The sequence below is a fragment of the Bos taurus genome, chromosome 1 (genome assembly GCF_002263795.3).
Source record: "Bos taurus isolate L1 Dominette 01449 registration number 42190680 breed Hereford chromosome 1, ARS-UCD2.0, whole genome shotgun sequence".
Classification (NCBI taxonomy): Eukaryota; Metazoa; Chordata; class Mammalia; order Artiodactyla; family Bovidae; genus Bos; species Bos taurus.
In genome coordinates, this window is record NC_037328.1 from 125,038,474 (window position 1) to 125,062,790 (window position 24,317).

General features: G+C 40.2%; 1 protein-coding gene across 2 annotated transcripts in view; it reads left to right on the forward strand.

The window, feature by feature from the left end:
- The first annotated feature begins 4,684 nt into the window (after positions 1 to 4,684).
- The window catches only part of SLC9A9 (solute carrier family 9 member A9), a 663,428-nt gene continuing 643,795 nt past the window's right edge, over positions 4,685 to 24,317 (forward strand). Inside the window, exon 1 of one of the 2 annotated variants that reach the window (XM_059885432.1) lies at positions 4,685 to 5,005. In XM_059885432.1, coding sequence (XP_059741415.1) covers positions 4,831 to 5,005 — 175 coding nt within the window. In that variant the 5' untranslated portion in view covers positions 4,685 to 4,830. 2 annotated transcript variants of the gene reach the window in all.

The following is a 24,317-nucleotide window of genomic DNA, read 5'->3' on the forward strand; positions in this document are numbered from 1 at the left end:
ATTGATCATATTCCTTGCAGCCAAACATGAAGAAGCGCTATACAGTCAGCACTTCAACTTGGGCAACACCAAACTGACAATGATTAGGAACGTTCCACCAATGGAAGCTTAGAGGGAAGTTTTTATAGAAAAGATGGGGAAATAAGCAAGGACACTATTTGACTTGCTGTAGATTACCTGGCTACCTTGTTTGGGAAATCTCCGTTGGCCATTTGTGATTGGTTGTTCTTAAATTCCTCAGATTTGAGCTCATTGACTCTGGCTTAGGTTTGTTCTGCATGCATAGGTACCAAGACGTTGGAGTTACCCTGGTCTAATAGTGCCTCATTTAACCACTTTAAGTCTTCCCAGGTGGTGCTCGTGGTAAAGAATCTGCCTGCCAATGCAGGAGACATAAAAGATGCGGGTTTGATCCCTGGGTCAGGAAGATCCATCCTCTGGAGGAGGAAATGACAACCCACTCCTGTATTCTTCCCTGGAGAATCCCATGGACAGAAGAGCCTGGAGGGCTACAGTCCATAGAGTCTCACAGAGTTGGACATGACTGAAGTGACTTAGCACTGCAAAATCACTTTAACAGATGGATTCATGGCAAGTTTGAAAATAGAACTTTGGTTGGGTGCATTGTGTGGCTTTCAAGTAAACTTAGTTTCAGTCCTGTCCTAGTCTATTTTATAACCTTGGGGCAAGATATGAAACTCCCCTCTCACTAGTCTCAGAGAGGGTTAAGTATCAGGGAAGAGGACAAGAGAGTGAGGAAATGGGATTTCCCTCAAACTCAGGGCCTGGGTTGACTTGAGAATTTTCTGTTAAGCCCAGTGGTTGAGAGGGTAGCAGCTCTTACACTAGGAAAGCATCCCTTCTTGATCCTCTGAGCCCACAATCTCCATTGTCCTCTCCAAGCAAAGGAACCCTCAAGTGATTGGCTAGATTATGGAACACATTCTCTGGGTTCTAACTGGTCAGATTCACTAATAGGTGAGGTTACTCTGCTATACAAGGTTATTGGCTTGGAGGCCTCATTAAGTTTTTCCTTCCATGGGACTGGATGGACAAGCTGAGGCAGGGCATATTCACTGCATAAACTGGACCATCCGGCTTTTCTCTTTACTTTCTTCCTCTTACCAGCATGTTGCACCTTGCAGCAAGAACCTCTGACTCAGTGGCCAACAGGTGTTAAGATCTGTAAGAGACAATCAACAATTCCTCTTTGAGCCTTATGTTTAAGTTTTAAGTTCTATCCCAACTTCATTAGAGACCTAGTACTAAGGTTTATGTCACCAGCTAATAAAATAGTGCCTTAATTTTTAACTGACTTTTTTTTTTTTTTTGCTGAATATCTCCCTCAGGAATCTCATAAACAACAGTCATTTTTGATGGTACCAGATTTGTAAATTTGGGGAATCTTAAGGTTGACCTATTGTCCTGGTTTGCTTGTGTCTGAAGAGTTTCCTGGTTTGTAGCACTTCTAGTACTAAAACCAAGAAAGTTTCTGACAAGCTAAGATACATTAATCACTCTAGCTGAAATTCCATCTTTTTTTCCCAAACTTTATTAGACCTTTACTTCAGGAGAGCAAGATGTAAAGGAAGGAAAAGTGCTTATCAAATAGTCAATTATCAACTAGGAGGCTATGCATAATAACAACACAAAATATTTTATATTATCTAACATATAATTTTTTATATATGTTATAACATGAAAAAATAAAAAGCAAAAAAATTTGAACATAAATGTTTAGCTCTAACACATCAACATTTGTTTGTTTGTTTGTTTTTCTTTTTGGTCTCAAGCAAGATTTCCTCAAATTTTACAGCAAGTTTTCCTCACTCTCTTGAGTCATGGCTGTGGATTACAGCTGTGAAATGCCATTGTAATACCATTAAATCCAACCTGTAAATTTAATTCTTACAGGCTGTGAAAACTGGATATATTACCAACCCTCTCTGAGCCTTAAGTGCTTCACATACAGGTTTTCTATAAATATTATATTAAACTCAATTAAATTTCCCAGCATATTTCCTGGTTCGTGTGTGTCTGCATGCCAAGTTGCTTCAGTCGTGTCCGACTCTTTGCAACCCTATGGACTGTAGCCCGCCAGGCTCCTCTGTCCATGGGATTCTCCAGGCAAGAATACTGGAATGCATTGCCAGGCCCTCCTCCAGGGGATCTTCTCAACCCAGGGATTGAACCTGCATCTCTTACATCTCCTGCATTGTCAGGATGGTTCTTTACCACTAGCACCACCTGGGAAGCTCTTCCTGGATCATGAATATGTGTATGAAAGTTGCTCAGCCATGTGGACTCTTTGCGACCCCATGGACTATAGCCTGCCAGGCTCCTCTGTCCACGGAATTCTCCAGGTAAGAATACTGAAGTGGGTAGCCGTTCCCTTCTCCAGGAGATCTTCCCAACCCAAGGTTCAAACCCCGGTCTCCCAAGTTGCAGGCAGATTCTTGTCAGTCTGAGCCACCAGGGAAGCCAGGTTCATAGTAGATACCAAATTAATATGTGCTCCTAGTTCACTTTCTCATTTTTCTTGGCACAGAAGAATATTAAATGATATCCTGTGAGGAAAACACAATATAGGGGGAATTCAAATACTTTTCTGAATTGAAGAATTGGAAAAGATTCTTAAGTCTACTTTTCAATTTAATGAAAAGAAATTTTCCTGATGTTAAATAGTATCAGGATTAGACAATGGAATAGTGAATGCATTCCATTACTGGAATAAACCAGGGGCCACATATTCAAGTGACTGTGGAGGCCATGCAGGGAACATAAAAATGAGTGAAATAGGATGAATGGGACTGTGGCAGACAGGTACCCCTCAGCCCAGATTGTGGCCACATGAGAAGGAGTCCAATGTGACAGATCCTACCAGTTTTTCCTAGAGAAACCATGTGTTTGACTTTTTTTTATGTGAAACATACCTTTTTTCATATGTTTACATCAAGTTTAGGATTTTCTAAAACAGTGTATTAGCCAATCAAAACATTCCATAAGCCTTTAATCCTCTCACTGAGTTGCTTCATTGAGTAAGAGAGTGAAACTGGATGTTGTAATAAGACAACCAAAGAAAGTTAATTCTGCCCAGATGGAATAATCATCATTATTAAAAGTAGCCAAAGCAATTAAATGATGACAGAAAATTTTTAAAAAGTTACGAAATTGTCAAGTTTTGAACTTGGGTATCTTGTAAATCTAATAACTCAAGGCTAACTTTGTGGGTTTGCAAAATTATAAAGGTTGAACCTGCTAGCAAAGCTTGGTAAAATGCTTGCAAGCATTATCTGACAGATTTCAAAACAGTTTGAATATTAGTCATCACAAATAAGTCTGCCAAAAAGGGTAGTGTAAAACATCTGCAGCCCACATAAATACCCCCTGCTGAGTTAAACTCAGGAAATCAGCTTCAAAAGTTGCAGGAGGCAAAGAAGCTGAAATGGCAGAATTTTCTACTAAGTGGTTGATAGACTTTCTATGTGAGTAAAACTGTTGGGGAGGAACCAGTGAGCTTTCAGTATATCCTGTGTTTAAACTTCGGCTTTTGGTGACAAGATATTCTGAAGCTCTATTGGACTTATCCTACTTAGTGAATCCCTCACACGGTATAAACTGAATCCTAATTCTGTTGAGTTAGGGGATGTTAGACAACTATTAAACTCCTGAGCTACAATAATTTTATGAAATGATGAAAAACCTCACTTAACTGCATTTAATTGTACTGCAGAACCAATAAGGCAAACGTATCATCACAGTTATTAAGAAAACAGCAGAGCCTAGAGTCTTGAACTTTTTCAAAAAGCATAAAATTTTAATTCAAACAGAACTAACCTGCCAAAGGCAAAATGATCTGAAGAATCATCACTGTCCGTGTCCTGGAATCCTGGAAACTTCAGTGTTAGTGGCAGACTATTCCTCAGTGAGCCACATCATTTTGCCATAAGACAGAGGAGGTTTGTGATCTGTGGCAGATTCTGTGAGTCCTGAATGTCTGGATCAGGAAGTTTATAAAGAGAAATCCACTAATGTGGCATTACTGGGAATGGCTGCACGGTTTCTTCCTTCAGAGATACATTTCTTTTCTTTTTTTTGACTCAATACATAAAAACAGCACAGCTGTAGAGAGGAGGACAAAATTCTTTTTGTCTTGTGTTTTCATTTATTCTTGTTAAAAGAAAAACAACTGATTCAGGTTTAAATACTGTTGTGGTGACTACCAGTTATGTAAAACCAAACAGAGAGAGAGAGTGTGTCATATACAAATTATTTTCTTCTCAATTAAAAAAAAAAATCCTTATGAAATCATTTTCAATCAGTCCCCATCACATTGCTAGGCTTTGGTTGGAAAGGAAAAATCTTGCATATGAATGAGGTTATGATTCAGGAATTGGCTTTTTGAACTTAGAAAATGTTGCTGATGTAAGATGATCTGTTCTATTATTAATCTACAATTCACCAGTTATGCAGCTTAAGAAGACTTGTTCTAAATGATAAGATCATGATTTGATATTTCAGAACAACTGCTAGCAGGTTTGTCCAATATGAAAGTTAATTTCTTGGAATGAATCATTTAAAGACAGTAAGAGTCGATGATGAAACCACTCTCTGGAGTTTGAAAAGAGACGGGGCTGCTTTAAGAGAGAAACAGGAAGTTGTAACTAGAAGCCATCTGAATACTAAGCCAAGGCAGAATGCTCATGAAGTAGCAACTTAAGTGGCAGTGTTTATCCTGAAATCCTCAGGCAGCCAGACCGTCTTAGGCAAATCTTGATAAAATAGTCCTTGTCCAGGTTTTTATCTAAGGAATCCTGAGAAGACTGGAGAATGGAGAGAAAGCAAAGATTCATGTCAGAGAAGGATGAGTATCAGTTTCAACATCAGGGAGCGGTGGAGCTGCTTGTCTTTAATTTTTTGCTCATCCTTACCATTTTGACAATCTGGTTATTTAAAAATCATCGATTTCGCTTCTTGCATGAAACCGGGGGAGCGATGGTGTACGGTGAGTGCAGAAATTGTAGGATTGATGTGAAACTTGTTGCTTGGGCGTAATTAGAGACGTGCTCAGATGGCAAAGTACCAAAACTGGAGAAAATGTGCTGATTGAAATGTCATTAGCTTGATGAAAGGTGCTGCAGCATAATGAATGCTCATCTCTTTCCAGATGAGCTGCTGAAATTTGCCTTGTCACAAAAGTAAATGCCACAGTCATGTTCTCAAGAGGCACATAATGCGAGTCTGTTGACAGATGCGGGTCCATTGTCATGTGGGAAGTCAAACCGGGCTAGTTGTTTGTTTTTGTAATGATAGATATTGGGAAGTGATGGCTCTGCAGTCCGCTCTCTCTGGAGGGGCTGATGAGCATTATAAAGTTCTAGAAATAACATCACTTAAACATGTATTGAGAAAAACTCGGAGAAAGCACAGAGTTTCAAGAAGAAAACTTGCAGAAATGTATGTATTCCTCCCCTCCTATTGAAGCAATTTTGTTCAAATCTACTTAAATTATATGAGTGTTTTATTTTCTTAAAATACCAAGAGTTTCTTTATGCAGTGCTCTTCATTTCTTAGCCTGATTTCATACTTTCTAATTAACAATTATTAGTATTATTTGCTAAGTATCTTCTTTTTTTTTTTGGAGGTACGGACAAGATGTGGAAAAACATTTAACCTTTAAACTCCCGAGGTATTGCTCTTTCTGTGCAATTTACCATATCATTCCTTTCAGAAAGTTTATTAAAACATGACAGAGATTATCTAGTCTGTATTCTCATCTTTTAAAGTAATGGGTAAGACACTGGTAGTTTTAAAACTGATTTGGTTTATGAAATAGTTTTCTGTACCACTCTTATCTCTGCCTGATAATGGATAGGAAATTTGAACACAATGGAAATGGCTGAGGTATTGTTATAATTCATAAAAGAATATACTTTTATATTTCACTTCCCTTATTTTGGAAGTTCTGAAGCCTTTTACACTCCTGAGTTTCAGGGAATAGGATCAGTGCACATCTTATATGCTAACAACGTGACGTCCTGATAATAACAATATACAGTCATGATTTGAGACCATGAGAAACCCTATGCCTTAATTGGATCCAACTGTGAGATATTTGAGCTAAGTAGTTTTAGGCTAAGCAGAGTAATTTCTTTCAGGAGACTGATGTGCTGCTCCATTCAGAGAACAGTTAGGTTCTTTCCATCGAGGGTCTTAAAGCACACACAAACTCTCATTTGAGGAGAAAAAACTCACACTCAGGTTTAAGAGAAATAGTCAAAGAAAGTGATACCACTCGATGTAAAGCTCTGGGTGCCAGTCACTGCCCTCCTCCATCATCACTGGACCAGGCTTTCTCCTGACTTGTCTAATAAATAATCAATGAGGATGTGGGATGTAATCTGAGAAGTTAGAAACAGTGTAATACCTAGCATTAAATTATAGGGCGATTTATAGTTTAGAAAAACAGCCCAGGTTTTAAAATAACAAACCTTTATTAGAGGGAAGGATTTCTTCACAGCCCTGAATTTGATTGGCCATGACTCATTTACCAATTAAAGTTTATCTATGATGGAGATACTGTTTTGTAAAAGTTTTGATTAAATTTTGGTGACCTATTAAAATTCAACATACTTTGTACTCACAACACGTAAATGTAACTTTTACTTTGGAACATGAAAATTCCCAGGTTAACTTTAGTACTTAAACAGCTCCATGAAGTACTTTTAAGTTATGGTTAAACTCATAAAATATTAGCACATTTACTGCATAGCACAGGGAGCTATGCTCAATATCTTTTAATATGCTATCCTGGGAAAGAATCGAAAAAAAAGAGTATATATACAAGTCACTTTGCTGTACATCTGAAACTACCAATATTTCAAATGAGATGTAGTTTAATAAAAAGAAAAATAATTATCACATTGAACATTAGTTGAGATAGCATTTCTCTTAATTGCTATTCCTAAGGCAGTTTAAGCTTAAGGTTGTGTGAGATTAAGTTGAGCTATCTGATTTCTGTCCCTCTTTCATAAATTTTTTATACAAAAGTTATTGAAAGCAAGTTCTGAAACAGTGCAATGTATAAGGATATAAAAATTATGGAGACATGCACATATATGTGTAACTATCCCATTACTAGAAATTTTAGTATCCTTGAGTTATCTTGAACTGTATACATCAATGAAAAGACTTTTAGTGTTGCTTAATGTTTTTGTTGTTGACATAGAATTATAATTGTTGGAATTTAAGGAGATCTTAGAGGTTATTTTCTCTAGCCACCTCATTATACAGAGGAAGAAGCTAAATCTCAAAGAAGTGAACTTCCCCCAAACTGAATAGCCCCTCATAATAGCACCCTTGTGCTTTTGAGTACTCAAAAAAGCCTTAACTGATAATCCATGAGAATAGTCCATATGGATAGCACTGGTAATATCTGTGTTCTTTTTCAGGGATGATATAAATGTTATAGGTAAAATAATTCATAGGCAGTTTCTCTCAACGATGTAATAAAATCATTTGAATCTACAACAAAGAAACAAGATGGAACATTCTGATAAACTTTTTTAAATGGTAAGGGGAAAGGAGGTACCAAGTGAATGAATCTCCCAGTAGCTACAAATGAATTTGAAATTCATTTATTGGGAAGAAGTCAGAAATTATAAGTTCAGTATCTTCATCTCATGGATGAGGAAATTAAGACTTAGAGATGTGAAAGTCATGAAAGTAGCCAATACACCTGTAGCTGTAACCGACCTATGGCTTGGTTACATATTCACGTAACTGAGCTGATAGGCCTCTATCTCTTTTAAGAGATGCTGAAGATGCTTTAACATAAATTCTTTCAATGATTGTCCTAGAGAGAGGATGTATCTGTGAGATCCAGATGCATCCTCACATTGTTTACACTTTCAACATTAGTCAGAGAGATTCTATTTTCCAGGAAGTCCAAGAGAATGAAATTTCAGAGTAAGACCATGTAAGCCCTCATCGTCAAAGTATGGAGACCAGGGTTCTTGCTAGAGTCCTGTCAGAGGCATGGTGATAATCAATGTGGTAGAAAAGAAACAAAACTGTGGTTGAAATCAACTTTGAACTTTTTTTTTGGCTATTCTGAGTCTTGAGGCTCTTGTTGTATGCAGGCTTTCTCTAGTTGTAGCAAGCAGGGCCACTCTAGTATGAGGGCTTCTCATTGTGGTGGCTTCTCTTGTTGCAGAGCCCAGACTCTAGAATGTATGAGTTTCAGTGGTTGTGGGACACAGGGTTAGTTGTCCCACAGCATGTGGGATCTGCCTGGACCAGGGATCGAATCTGTGTCCCTTGCATTGGCAGGCAGACTCTTAACTACTGGACCACAAGGGAAGTCCCCACATTGAACTTCTAAAGGTTTTTTTGTCTTAGATGAATACTTGATAGTAAACTGTACTTTAGTCATCTCCATCTTTCCGACAGATATACTTGTAATGAAACATCTAAGATTGCTTGGTCCTGTATCTGATGCTTATCAATGAATTTGACCAGTAGTTCCCCTACTGGACAGAGTAGTGCTCTTACTCTCATCAACTATCTGTATAATGTGCCATTTTCCTCTGTGTCAAGAATCATAAATATTTTCTAAGGCACTGGATTTCCTCTAATACTTTAGCCCAGCCAGCATGTTACCTTTCTGCAGGCATCCCACTGATATGTATCTGTTATCTTTTAGAAAACACAATAGATGTTGGTTCATTTTATCTGTATATTGTTGTTCAGTCGCTCAGTTGTGTCTGATTCTCTGTAACCCTATGGACTGTAGCAAGCTAGGCTTGCTTATCCTTCATTATCTCCTGGAGTTTGCTAAAAGTCAAGTCCATTGAGTCGGTGATACCATCCAGCCATCTCATCCTCTGTCTTCCCCTTCTCCTCCTGCCCTCAGCCTTCCTGGGCATCAGGAAATGAGTCAGGTCTTTGCATCAGGTGGCCAGTGTTGGAGTTTCAACTTCAGCATCAGTCCTTTCAATGAATATTCAGGACTGATTTCCTTTAGGATGGACTGGTTGGATCTCCTTGCAGTCCAAGGGACTCTCAAAAGTCTTCTCCAACACCACAGTTCAAAGGCATCAATTCTTTGGCACTCAGCTTTCTTTATAGTCCAACTCTCACATCCATACATGACTACTGGAAAAAGCATAGCCTTGACTAGATGGACCTTTGTTGGCAAAGTAATGTCTCTGCCTTTTAATATGCTGTCTAGACTGGTCATAAGTTTCCTCCCAAGGAGCATGCATCTTTTAACTTCATGGCTGCAGTCACCATCCACAGTGATTTTGGAGTCCAGAAAAATAAAGTCAGCCACTGTTTCCCCATCTATTTGCCAAGAAGTGATGGGACCGGATGCCATGATCTCAGTTTTCTGAATGTTGAGCTTTAAGCCAACTTTTTCACTTTCCTCTTTCACTTTCATCAAGAAGCTGTTTAGTTCTTCACTTTCTGCCAAGAGGGTGGTGTCATCTGCATATCTGAGGTTATTGATATTTCTCCCGGCAATCTTGATCCCAGCTTGTGCTTCATCCAGCTCCGTGTTTCTCATGATGTACTTTGCATATAGTTAAATAAGCAGGGTGACAATATACAGCCTTGACGTACTCTGCCGGGGTCCAGCCCCAGTGGATCCAAGGGTTTCGAAGGGGAGACGGCTTCGGCGATCAGGAAACAACAGCTTACTTAAATGTTAATTAAAGATATAAAGAGTGGTTAAATAAGGATAGCTCAGTGAGGAAATTCAGTGGAGAAAAGAGGCTGAATAATTCAGCCAGAAGGTGAGAGAAAGAACGACATGGGGAGACCAAGCTTCGGTGAACAAGGCCCGCACTTTATTTTTCAAAGTAGTTTTTATACCTTAAGTTATGCACAGAGGATAATGGGGGACGGGGTAGAGTCATGCAGTAAGCCAGGCTTTCTTCCTGCAAACTTATCATATGCAAAAGATTAGGTGATTTGCATCATCTTCTGGCCTGGAGGCCTATTAACATTTTAAGACCCTTTCTTCAGAAAACTTATTTCTCTCTAAAGGTGATTAGTCAAGCACCACCCTCCAAAAGCACTAGATAAAGTTGCATTCCTACAGAGCAAAGGTGTGGTGGGCTATAACAAGAAAAAGAATTAACTCAAGGGTCCAAGGTTACAAACATTAAAGCTACTACTTACACCAATCATATTAATCAATACACTGCCAGGGACACAGCAGGTAAGGGATATGGAGACTTAGCAGTAAACATTGGCCCAAGAAGTGAAAAACTCTTCACCAATACAATTTCTAATCAATCTTTTAACTGCTCAAAGGAATCTGTATTTAGACAGTTTAGAACATCTCATGCCTCTCACAGTTGGGAGGCTCTGAGCAATCACCTGTGGCCGGAAAAACTATTCAGGCAGGCTAGAGGACTTCCAAAGGAGTTTGTAGGTTGAAACACTATCATACCCAGGAACTTTATTAACTGGAACTGTAAGTTAACTCTTTTTGTCAGAGAGAGGTAGTGGGGGACAGCCCCCCGTAAAGTCAGAGGTGTAGGTGAGAGCACAAAGCAGAAAGTAGGCAGACTCTGGTTTTGGGGGTAGATGCTCGAGAATTTCCAGGGGGACTCCTGAGGCTCGATCTCGCCTTTGCGTGTGCCGAGCCTCCTTCCTCATGACCTTTGCCGGGGCGGAGCTCCTGCTCCCAGCAGTACTCTTTTTCCTATTTGGAACCAGTCTGTTGTTCCATGTCCAGTTCTAATTGTTCAAGGGTCCTGCTGCTGCTGCTGCTGCTGCTGCTGCTAAGTCGCTTCAGTCGTGTCCAACTCTGTGTGACCCCATAGATGGCAGCCCACCAGGCTCTGCTGTCCCTGGGATTCTCCAGGCAAGAACACTGGAGTGGGTTGCCATTTCCTTCTCCAATGTATGAAAGTGAAAAGTGAAAGTGAAGTCGCTCAGTCGTGTCTGACTCTTAGCGACTCCGTGGACTGCAGCCCACCAGGCTCCTCTGACCATGGGATTTTCCAGGCAAGAGTACTGGAGTGGGGTGCCATTGCCTTCTCCAGTTCAAGGGTCCTAGGATGCTTTTAAAAATTAATGGTAACATTTTAACAATATTTTTGCTTCACTGATAACAGTGGTTGGTAATTGTGTCTCATGACATTCTACAATTCTCATTATTTCAAAATTGAAGGATTAAAATCCATAACTGATTTAACGTATAAACCGTGATGATATTCATTTAAATTGGACTAAAAGCTTAGAAGACTACTAATGGTCAAATATTGATTGGCAGCAGATGGTGCACTTAGCGCTGCTCACTTAGGGCCCTGTATCCCCTTCTCATTGTTCATAAAAGAAAAATTGCTTCTTGTTCTCTGATAGCATTAACAATTCCATTATACATCACTGGCAGCTCCCTTACTTTGTAGGACATTCCTAATGCCATGCATTTGAGGGGTGGGATCTGAACTTAGGAACAAAATAGTTTAAACCTCTTAGAATTCTGCCTTTGATTTCATGGCCTTACAATATAAGAAACAGTTTCTAAATGCACATGGAAATCTTGTTTAGCGGGCTGAAGGGAAAAATTAAGCTACAAAATTTAGATTTTGAATTCATTAAAGTATGTTAAACTATTGGGCTTCTCAGGTGGTTCAGTGGTAAAGAACCCACCTGTGAAACAAGAGACACAGGGCCTATCCCTGAGTTGGGAAGATCCCCTGGAGAGGGAAATGGCAGCCCACTCCAGTATCCTTGCCTGGAGAATCCCATGGACAGGGGAGCCTGGCAGGCTAAAATTCATGGGGTTGCAAAGAGTTGGACATGACCGAGTGACTAAACAACAGCAACATATTAAACTACTGACCTATGTTCCTCTAAAAAGATATTTACCAGTTTAATAGGTCCCATTGAGTTCACTCAACATCCTGTTTTTCAAGATTTAAAGAAAATATAGTTCACAGTCAATCACTAACCCTATCTTTCTTTAACAATCACAAGGCATTCATTTTACCCTGGCACTGCTTGGAGGCTCCTCAGGACAAGGCCGGGCTGTTGGACATGGTGTGGCTGTCCCCTACTGATCCATTTCACTCTGCTGCGGTCCAGCCCTGCCTCCATGACCTCCAGGCCCATAGGAGACGTTGACTGCCACTTTATACCCTTCTCCCTGCCTGGAAGCCCCGTCTGAGGCTTTTTCCTTATTCAAATGTGGCCTGCTTTATGGAGAAAGCGTTGGATGCTCTCTTGTGGATTTGAGTTTTAAATCCTTATGATTTTCCTTCTTTCTTTCTTTCTTTTTTTTCAGTAGCTAAATGCATTACTTTGGGCAAGTGACTTAATTTCTAGCCTTACTTTTCCCACCTATAAAATGAGGAGGAAGTGAAATAGATGATCACTAACCTTCCTTCCAGCTGCAAAAGTCCTTCAAAATTCAGGTCAAGGCTGACTTTTTCCATCAGGCATCTCAGTTACTCCAACCCAAATCAAGACCTTTCCTCCCAGAACCAGCCTATAGTGACATCCAGGTCCTTCTCCCAGGCAGAATTTTAGTTAGTGTTATATTGTCATTCTTAGTTCTTCCAATCCCTCTCTGATTTTGTATTGCATGCTCAGTAAATCCTGTTGAATTCCTGTTAGAAAGTTAAAGAGAGAAAGTTATCCTGTCAGAACAGTGAGGGCTGGCTGTGGATTTGAGGGTCTGTGGATGCATATCCTATGAAAGTCAGAGTGGCTCTGGTTTAATCTGAAAGGGTCTGCAGGAAAGGAAATTACGGTTAAGAGCCTAAGGAAGGAAACTTGCTTTCCCCTTTCGTTTAAAAAAAAAAAAAAAAGGTTGGTTTTAAGGACGCCAGAGATCAGGGCAAGGTTTTCCATGCTGTAAAGTGTTAGCCAGAGAAAGTTTGAAAAAGTGGAAAAAATTGAAGGCAAATTGCTCTGTGTAGGTTTCTGAAAGTTGATTTTAAGAAATTAACCTCCTATGTATTCTGCTGTGCTCCTGAATCAGCAGGGAGCTACAGAGAAAGCTCTGAGAGCAAACTGTGTTGCCTCAAAGAATCTTGTCTCAGGTTCTAAAGACTAATGGGCGAGCACATCAAGAAAATGAATTTATGATTTGAACTGTTTATGGAGATATTATATGTAGTCTGAATTAAAATTATATGGTCAGCAAGTGGGGACATGAAGAACAAACATTTGTTAGGGTTTATTATAAAATCAGTCAGTTCAGTCACTCAGTTGTGTCCGACTCTTTGCGACCCCATGAACCACAGCACACCAGGCCTCCCTGTCCATCACCAACTCCCAGAGTCTACCCAAACCCATGTCCATTGAGTCGGTGATGCCATCCAACTATCTCATCCTCTGTCGTCCCCTTCTCCTGCCCTCAATCTTTCCCAGCATGAGGATCTTTTCAAATGAGTCAGCTCTTCACATCAGATGGCCAAAGTATTGGAGTTTCAGCTTCAGCATCAGTCCTTCCAATGAACACTCAGGACTGATCTCCTTTAGGATGAACTAGTTGCAGTCCAAGGAGCATCAATTCTTCAGCGCTCAGCTTTCTTCACAGTCCAACTCTCACATCCATACATGACCACAGGAAAAATCATAGCCTTGACTAGATAGACCTTTGTTGATAAAGTAATGTCTCTGCTTTTTAATATGGTGTCTAGGTTGATCATAACTTTCCTTCCAAGGAGTAAGCGTCTTAATTTCATGGCTACAATCACCATCTGCAGTGGTTTTCGAGCCCAGAAAAATAAAGTCAGCCACTGTTTCTACTGTTTCCCCATCTATTTGCCAAGAAGTGATGGTACCAGATGCCATGATCTTAGTTTTCTGAATGTTGAGCTTTAAGCCAACTTTTTTCACTCTTTGCTTTCACTTACTTCATCAAGAGGCGCTTTAGTTCCTCTTCACTTTCTGCCATAAGGGTGGTGTCATCTGCATATCTGAGGTTATTGATGTTTCTCCCGGCAATCTTGATTCCAGCTTGTGCTTCTTTCAGCCCAGCATTTCTCATGATGTACTCTGCATATAAGTTCAATAAGCAGGGTGACAATATACAGCCTTGGCGTACTCTGTTTCCTATTTGGAACCAGTCTGTTGTTCCATGTCCAGTTCTAACTGTTGCTTCCTGACCTGCATACAGGTTTCTGAAGAGGCAGGTCAGGTGGTCTGGTATTCCCATCTCTTTCAGAATTTTCCACAATTTATTGTGATCCACACAGTCAAAGGCTTTGGCATAGTCAATAAAGCAGAAATAGATGTTTTTCTGGAACTCTCTTGCTTTTTCAATAAATAACATATAATAAAAAACAATAAAACAAATGACAATAATAGCTACCACAAATGGCATTTGCTGTGGGAACTATGCTCTCATAAGTACTTATATATATATTAACTCATTTAACCCTCACAATCACCATTTTATAGATGGGGAAACTGAGGCACCCCAAATTAAATAACTTGCCTAATGTCACACATCTACTAGATGCCACAGCTGGGACTCAAGCCTTGGTAGTTTGGCTCCATGAGGCCACAGGGTATCACAAACATGGGTGTGTGTGTGTGTTACAGGGAAAGATATTATCATTTTTTTAAGTTACAGATGCTGAAACAAACATTCAGAGACATGCTGTGACTTGCTGGTAACCACCAGGGCTGAACTTCAAACCATAAAACCCATGTTCTTTTTCCTGAATCACACATTTAGTTCTAGGAAGGTTGCTGTTATTCAGTTAAATGTCTACTCTGTGCCAGGTGATAGTTCCTTAGAAAGTTTATAGAAGTAAGACAGAGAATGAGAGATCTAACTTTATACTAAACCTCATTGCTAGTCATCACTGTATCCATGCCAAAATAGGCCTGAAGACCTTCAGTTTGTATGTTAGGAAACAGAAACTCAAAAAATTTACAACTATGGCCAAGGTTTCCCACAATAATTGGCATGAACACCATTTTTGGAAGCTAGTGCTCTCAAATTCTGGCCACAGTTGACTACTCATCGAAGTCTTCTGCTGATATTTAGCTCTCCCATGAAGTCAGGAGTGGGGAGAAGTAGGGGAAGGAAGGTATTAAGTTTTCTTTTTTACCTTGAGGCCTCAGAAACAGTATACTGTCCATAGCAAAAAGCCCAGGATGGAAAACAGATGATAAATCATTTCAGTCATGTCCAACTCTTTGTCACCCTATGAACTGTAGCCCACCAGGCTCCTCTGTCTGTGGGATTCTCCAGGCAAGAATACTGGAGTGGGTTGCCGTGCCCTCCTTCAGGGGATCAGCCTGGGGATTTAACCCATGTCTCTTACTTCTCCTGCATTGGGAGTTGGGTTCTTTACCACTAGCATGGGAAAGACAGTGGGAGCAACATTGTGAAAGTGTGTTATGCCAAGTAGCTAGGTTGCAATGTCCCAGGGAGAGTGATAAGGCTGACCAAGAAACACTTGCTCCAGCATCAGGGTGGGTGGTGTTGCAAGTCCACAGTCATTCTGGTTTTAAATGCCTATGGTTGTTGGAATGGGTGGGGAAGATCCTGCAAATGCCTTATTTATGTGGAGTGGGCAAAGTAGGCTTTCATAATATGTTAGGTTAATTGAGTTAAATTTTTGGAAGAGATTGAAGATAAAATTGATTATACGTCTGGACTCTCCAAGCTTGATGAAACCTATGTGCATGAACCTGAGGTGACATGGATATTGATAGAGTTCTATGACTGTGATGTCAATCAGACTGGTAGAAACTGTTGTCTTCCAGGATAGTACTTGTCACAGTAGGGTCCCAGGACCAGCAGCATCAGCATTATCTGAAAACTCACTTGAAATGCTCATATGTGGGCCCCAGCCCAGACTTATTAGGTCAAAAATTTGGGGCAGAATCCAGCAAAGCAGTTTTTCAACAGACCTTCTAGAGGGTTCTGATGTGCCAAAGTACAACCACTTCATGTCACTCCTACTTTTGTTTCTTTTGTTTTCTTTTATATTTTTTTCTTTCTCACTTCATTACCCTATTGTGACAAAAAGGGGAGTTTGGGAGACAATCTCCATGTATTGGAGAGTCTGTTCCTCTTTCACTATCTATAATACTTCATGAAATTTCCACCTGTGGTCTGAGAAAAAAAAAAAGAGACTGTTTTTGTGTAAACATTATAAAGTAAGAAATTAATTTATTTTAGTCAGTGTGTATCTAGTTTGATATCTCTATTTTCGTATTTCTTCTGTAAACTTGCAAAGCTGATTTCATGGAAGCATGTTAGCTCTGTATAAGCTGGTGTCTGAGATAGTTTCTAGAGAAAAGTTACCTATAGTGCTGTGTTAGGAATCCAGAGTACTATGAAATGTGTGTGTTGTGTGTTTGTGTGCTTGCATGTATGTGTTTGTGTATGTTGTGTGCATGAGTGTGTTTGATATACACCAAGGAAGGAAGTGTGCTTTGAACAGCCTACCATGGTAGAAGATCTCATGGTTGGAGTTCTGTCATTTCCCATATGACTCTAACCTGTGAGGAGACAGAACTTTGAATGGATGAGGCATCCCAAGGTGGAACAGCTTCACAGAGACCACTTTCCCACCTTGGGATATCATGGGATACTGTTGCTGGCAGATGCCCCAGACAGACTTGTTCTGAAATCCTATGGGATGCTTTTTCTCAACAAGTTGATAATGAGCCAGCACCAAGCAATAAATTATGTCCCTTTTAGCAGCACCCACACTTTCTTTTAGTCCTTTGAATTTAGGAGGTTGGTGGGAGGGCAGAGAGAGAACAAAAGCCCTAAATAACAGAATGCACTGTGTATTTTTACTTTTGGTCCTATCCCTGACTAATCTTAGTGTAAAATTAAACTGCTAGAGTAAAATGTTAGGGAATGCATTTAGCATTTGAAACTCAAACCCACATCATCTCTCTAAGTCAGTGTTCTGACAAAGACTTTGATAAGATGGTAGAGGTGGACAAATACCAAATAAACAGTTAAAAATTGTGGAGATGCCAGGTAATGTCTAATATTTGTGAATCTCCACATTTGGATCCCTAGTTCATACATATTTGTTTTAATCTGAGTGACTAAAATAACATCTTACATTCCCTGCCTTAAAGAGTCTCCTGCTGTAAAAAGTCTTAAGATTGGTAAAGAACACTCTTTCTTCCTTGGGCTTTATTTTATTCCTGTCATCTTGAAATTCCTCTACTCAAATTCCTTTGCTAAATTCTTTTTCACATAAATATACACTGATTCTGATGGTAACTTTCTCTGCAGTTGCCCACTGTATCTCATTTCTCTTTTCTCTCTTCTGATAATTGTCTCCAAATGCTCTTTCCTCTGCTCCAAAACAGAGCAAATCTGCCTCCCCCAAAGCGGGTTACCCTGCCTTTCCTCAGGATCTTCTCGGGAACCATTTCTCCTTCTTGAACAGCCTCTGTTTCTCAGTTGTGCTGGGGCCCTTGGCCTCACGTGCCTGAGTGGGCCACCCCAATTGCTCCAGGGTCCTGATTAGGACCCTGCTCATTGATTTCCATGGGCTTCTCCCTAAAAAACTCCACACCCTCTTCTCTACCTGGCAAACCCTATGCATCCTTAAGAACCTTTTCTGTAAGGCCTTCCTTAATGCTTTCATGGGGCAGAGTTAGGGTTCCTGGGGACTTTTATATTCACTTAAAAATTATGTCTGTTAGCATGTATTCAGCTGTATAGTCACAGAAATCCTGACTCAAACACTCTTAAGCAGTGTGGTCATTTATTATCTCACATAGCTGAAGCCTAGAGGAGAGTAATCTTCAGGGCTGGTTGACTCAGCAGCCTGCTATTGTGTTCAAGGACCCCGGCTCTTTCCTTTACTCTGCTATTCCTGGTGCTGACTTCCATGTCAGACTGAGAGTGAAGTGGACATGGCAGTTTCTACTGTCCTAACCAGGCCCAATAATAGTCTGAGGCAGAAGACAACTCATCTCTCTTCTGCCTCTCTCTTAGGATGACAAAGCTTTTCTAGGGAGCCTCCTAGCAAGCTTCCCTTCACATCTTACTGACTGAAATAGAGTCACATGCCTTCTAGTACCAGTGGCTCAGATGGACAAGTATCCTGCTGCAGGCAATGCAGGCGATCTCCAGGTTCAATCCCTGGGTCAGGAAGCTCCCCTAGAGAAGGAAATGGCTACCCACTCCAGTATTCTTGCCTGGAGAATCCCATGGACAGAGGAGCCATGGGATTAGCTGAACAAATCAGGGTTTTATTGGGATAAAGGGGAGATGGACATGAGTTGTCAGTCAACAATATCTGATACCCTTATCAAGTTGAAATATTATATTATACACCTTAAGGATTCATCTTTTTTTGTAAGGGACAATAATTCATTTATCTAGATTATTCTTAGAAGCCACTCAGTGCATAGAGTGAAAGAAATATAAAACTTGATTCTTCTTCAGACTTCATGTATTAATTGCATTTTCTTTCAGTTCAGTTCAGTTCAGTTGCTCAGTCGTGTCCGACTCTTTGCAACCCCATGAATCACAGCACTCCAGGCCTCCCTGTCCATCACCAACTCCCAGAGTTCACTCAGACTCACGTCCATCGAGTCAGTGATGCCATCCAGCCATCTCATCCTCTGTTGTCCCCTTCTCCTCCTGCCCCCAATCCCTCCCAGCATCAGAGTCTTTTCCAATGAGTCAGCTCTTCGCATGAGGTGGCCAAAGTACTGGAGTTTCAGCTTTAGCATCATTCCTTCCAAAGAAATCCCAGGGCTGATCTCCTTCAGAATGGACTGGTTGGATCTCCTTGCAGTCCAAGGGACTCTCAAGAGTCTTCTCCAACACCACAGTTCAAAAGCATCCATTCTTCGGCACTCAGCTTTCTTCACAGTCCAACTCTCACATACATACATGACCACTGGAAAAACCATAGCCTTGACTAGATGGACCTTTGTTGGCAAAGTAATGTCTCTGCTTTTGAATATGCTATCTAGGTTGGTCATAACTTTTTTTCCAAGGAGTAAGCGTCTTTTAATTTCATGGCTGCAGTCACCATATGCAGTGATTTTGGAGCCTCAAAAAAAGTCTGACACTGTTTCCACTATTTCCCCATCTATTTGCCATGAAGTGATGGGACCAGATGCCATGATCTTAGTTTTCTGAATGTTGAGTTTTAAGCCAATTTTTTCATTCTCCTCATTCACCTTCATCAAGAGGCTTTTTAGTTCCTCTTCACTTTCTGCCATAAAGGTGGTGTCATCTGCATATCTGAGGTTATTGATATTTCTCCCGGCAATCTTGATTCCAGCTTGTGCTTCTTCCAGCTCAGCGTTTCTCATGATGTACTCTGCATAGAAGTTAAATAAGCAGGGTGACAATATACAGCCTTGACGAACTCCTTTTCCTATTTGGAACCAGTCTGTTGTTCCATGTCCAGTTCTAACTGTTGCTTCCTGACCTGCATACAAATTTCTCAAGAGGCATGTCAGATGGTCATATTCCCATCTCTTTCAGAATTTTCCACAGTTTATTGTGATCCACACAGTCATAGGCTTTGGCATAGTCAATAAAGCAGAAATAGATGTTTTTCTGGAACTCGCTTGCTTTTTCCATGATCCAGCAGATGTTGGCAATTTGATCTCTGGTTCCTCTGCCTTTTCTAAAACCAGCTTGAACATCTGGAATTTCACGGTTCACATATTGCTGAAGCCTGGCTTGGAGAATTTTGAGCATTACTTTACTAGCATGTGAGATGAGTGCAATTGTGAGGTAGTTTGAGCATTCTTTGGCATTGCCTTTCTTTGGGATTGGAATGAAAACTGCCCTTTTCCAGTCCTGTGGCCACTGCTGAGTATTCCAAATTTGCTGGCATATTGAATGTAACACTTTCACAGCATCATCTTTCAGGATTTGAAATAGCTCAACTGGAATTCCATCACCTCCACTAGCTTTGTTCGTAGTGATGCTTTCTAAGACCCACTTGACTTCACATTCCAGGATGTCTGGCTCCAGGTGAGTGATCACACCATCATGATTATCTGGGTCATAAAGATCTTTTTTGTATAGTTCTTCTGTGTATTCTTGCCATCTCTTCTTAATATCTTCTGCTTCTGTTAGGTCCCTGCCATTTCTGTCCTTTATTGAGCCCATCTTTGCATGAAATGTTCCCTTGGTATCTCTAATTTTCTTGAAGAGATCTCTAGTCTTTCCCATTCTGTTGTTTTCCTCTATTTCTTTGCATTGATCACTGAGGAAGGCTTTCTTATCTCTTCTTGCTATTCTTTGGAACTCTGCATTCAGATGCTTATATCTTTCCTTTCTCCTTTGCTTTTTTTTTTTTAAATTTTATTTTATTTTTATTTTATTTATTTATTTTTTCTTCATATATATATTTTATTGAAGTATAGTTGACTTACAGTGTTTCAGGTGCACAGCAAGGTAATTCAGTTATACATATACATTGTTTATATTATTTTTCAGATTATTTTCCATTATAGGTTATTACAAAATATTGACTATAGTTTCCCGTGCTATACAGTTAACCTTTGTTGCTTGTGTTGCATATCTATTTTTTTCTGAATTTTAGATATAAGAAAGAGGAGGATTATACCTCAACACTTTATTTTTTTTATTTATTTATTTTTTTATTTGATAAATTTAACGCCTTTTATTGCCATAGCTCATTTTACTGTGCTTTGCTTTAGTGAGCTTTATAGATACATGTTTTTTTTTTTTTTTCCTTGTTAATTTTCTGTTTGGTTGATCTATCCATAAGTGTGAGTGGGGTATTAAAGTTTCCCACTATTATTGTGTTATTGTTAATTTCTCCTTTCATACTTGTTAGGATTTGTCTTACATACTGCGGTGCTCCCATGTTGGGTGGATATATATTTATAATTGTTATATCTTCTTCTTGGATTGATCCTTTGATCATTATGTAGTGACCTTCTTTGTCTCTTTTCACAGCCTTTGTTTTAAAGTCTATTTTATCTGATATGAGTATTGCTACTCCTGCTTTCTTTTGGTCCCAATTTGCATGGAAAATCTTTTTCCAGCCCTTCACTTTCAGTCTGTATGTGTCCCCTGTTTTGAGGTGGGTCTCTTGTAGACAACATATGTAGGGGTCTTGTTTTTGTATCCATTCAGCCAGTCTTTGTCTTTTGGTTGGGGCATTCAACCCATTTATGTTTAAGGTAATTACTAATAAGTATGATCCCGTTGCCATTTACTTTATTGTTTTGGGTTCGAGTTTATACACCATTTTTGTGTTTCCTGTCTAGAGAATATCCTTTAGTATTTGTTGGAGAGCTGGTTTGGTGGTGCAGAATTCTCTCAGCTTTTGCTTGTCTGAAAAGCTTTTGATTTCTCCTTCATACTTGAATGAGATCCTTGCTGGGTACAATAATCTGGGCTGTAGGTTATTTTCTTTCATCATTTTAAGTATGTCTTGCCATTCCCTCCTGGCTTGAAGAGTTTCTATTGAAAGATCAGCTGTTATCCTTATGGGAATTCCCTTGTGTGTTATTTGTTGTTTTTCCCTTGCTGCTTATAATTTTATTTTATTTTTAAACTTTACATAATTGTATTAGTTTTGCCAAATATCAAAATGAATCCACCACAGGTATACATGTGTTCCGCTTTTCACTTCTCTTCTTTCCACAGCTATTTGTAAGGCCTCCTCAGACAGCCATTTTGCTTTTTTGCATTTCTTTTCCATGGGGATGATCTTGATCCCTATCTCCTGTACAATGTCATGCACCTCAGTCCATAGTTCATCAGGTACTCTATCTATCAGATCTAGTCCCTTAAATCTATTTCTCACTTCCACTGTATAATCATAAGGGATTTGATTTAGGTCATACCTGAATGGTCTAGGCTCCTAAATTCTCTCCAATATCTTGTGGCATTGAAATATACCTGTGTAGTCATCTGATTATCAGATGTATGTGTATAGTTGGGCTTGTTGCTTTATGTTACTCCAGAGAAGTACCACCCCTACAGAATAAGAATCTGAAGGGAGCTTTCTGTGTGTGCCATGCGGGTGGCAGTGTGTGTGACAGTGTGTGAACACAACTGTTGGTCTGAACGTAGCCAAAGAGGTTTCAACATGTGATGTTTTCAAAACCATTCTGTAATCCATTTTATTATATATAAATATAACCATTATATGTCAAAGTAAATCCCCATCCATATTTCTCTTAGAAAACACCCTTTTAGGAGGACATTTCATCATCATGTAGAATGACTGTCAGTAAGATGCAGGGGAACTGGTTATGAAACGCAGGCTTAATATAAGAAGACACTTAGGAAACACCTGTTGTACCTTCTTCTTACCAGAAATTAGGATCACAGGACTGGGCAGAAGGTAGATTAAAGTATTTTAATATTGTATGATCAGAGCCATATTTTGTTCATTTTTATAACTCCTACAAGTCCTAGAACAATTCCTGTCATGTCTATAGCATGAAAGCAGAAGGAGGAAAGAAGGGAGCGTGTTTGTTTTTTTTTTCATATTTTCAATATGAAGAGTGGAGAGTCAGTTTGGAGAGATGAGGCTCACGTTTCTAAATGCTTCTCATTTTGAGTGCTCATGAGGCTCTTTTTTGTCCTTCCCTCTTTTCTCCCACAAACATCACCATGTCCACTGTATGTCAGGCATCTGCTATGAGAATTATACTGCAAGCAAGCTCTGTAAGGATGGGAACATCACAGCATTTGGTGTGATGCTCCTCACATGTGACATTTTAAAATGCTGGTCCCGACTGACTACATAAACTCAGAGGAGTTTTCTTCTTGAAATCTCCCTTTTCGTCTTGAATCCAAGGGAGTTTGTGAACTTGGAGGAAGTTGGGCTGTAACTGCCTAAAGTGTTTGGCATTTCAAGAGGGAAAAATAGAGATGAGAAATAGCACAGCTTCTGCCCTAAACCATCTCCTTGTCTAGTGGTGACAAAGCCGAAGTCTGCATAGCAATGCTGAACAATTTATGTCTTTATATAACATTGGACCCAAAAGGGTGTGGTTCAAACTGTAAGTATTTAAAGATTAGGGAACTTAGTACAGGCCGCATCAGAGCCCAGGTCTCCCTGCTGGGACTTGGGATGTTCTTTGTTGGACTGTGAGTACTTTAGGGATGAGGACTGTTTGTCCAGCTCTGACTTGGGGGTTGTATGCTGCTGGAGCAACACCAGGGCTCACTTGAGAACAGCTTCCCACCGCTGTCACTCTAGTTACCCAGAAGCTCAGACTTGTAGACCCAGGGGACACATTTGGACTAGAGTTTCTGCTTGAAGAAGGTAATGCCACCAGCCGGCCAGGTAACAGAGCTCAGCAAAGTGTCATACTTGGAGGATAAACCTGGGACCAGGGCTGTGTGCACATGTGTTGGTGATATTGTTTTGCTGGGAGAGGCTGCCTTCTTTTCTCCCTGGGCAGGTGGGGTCAGCTTCATGACTTACCAAAGAGACTGCTAGTTTGTGTCTATAAATCATGGTAGATAGTCTCCTCTTTCCTTCTTCTGCATACAAGTGGCTGATACTTTCTTTATCCTGTATCTTTGTGGGGGTGTAAAAACGATCCCTTTTCATTAGCATTTTCTTCTTAGCAGTCCTTCTTTATCTGTCACCTACTCTAATACTGGGTAGGAGCGTGTTCACTCAAGACTCCACATTTGTGTCAAGATACAGCTAAAGCTGTGAGTGATTTAGCTAGAGCTAAAATTGTGAAGCTCTGTGAGTAAGTAGTCTGGCCTCCAACATTAAGGATTTTCTAGTTGCTGCTACTGCACACAGATGGGTGGATGTGTTTGTTAACCAAGTTCATAGGGAAGCTGCAGCTCCTCCACTGATCCTTATCCTAGGCTAAGATGACTCCTCTCAACCCTTGGGGTAGGGGAGAAGGAGGGCCAGGGTCTTTTGTCTAGTGTGTTAATTTGAGTCTTCCAAGAAGCAGATACTGGAAAGAGATTAGTTGTGCAAAAAATTTATTAGGGGAAATTCTTTTGAGGAAAAATGGGGAGGGAGACTGAGGATGCTGGGCCAGCTGTCAGGCCTTGGTGCAGCCCCAACCAACTCCTGTGGAGAGAGGGAAGGACAGGAGGCTGGGGAGGAAAAGGTTTAAGCTGCAGTCCAGCTTTAAAAAAGGTTTGACAAGGCTGTTAAACAGTCTTTGAGCCTGGGGCCTTCAGAGGCCTGCTTAGTGCCCCTGATGAGATCAGTCATTGGCTGATTTCTTAAGTGCCTCCAGTTGCCTCTTCTCAAAGGCTGGACCCAGGGATGGCACAGAGGGCCAGGCACGGCCATTTAGGTTTTGATTCACTTGTTTTTATGACAAATTCTCATTTTCCCTGCTTAGGAAAGAATGATGGA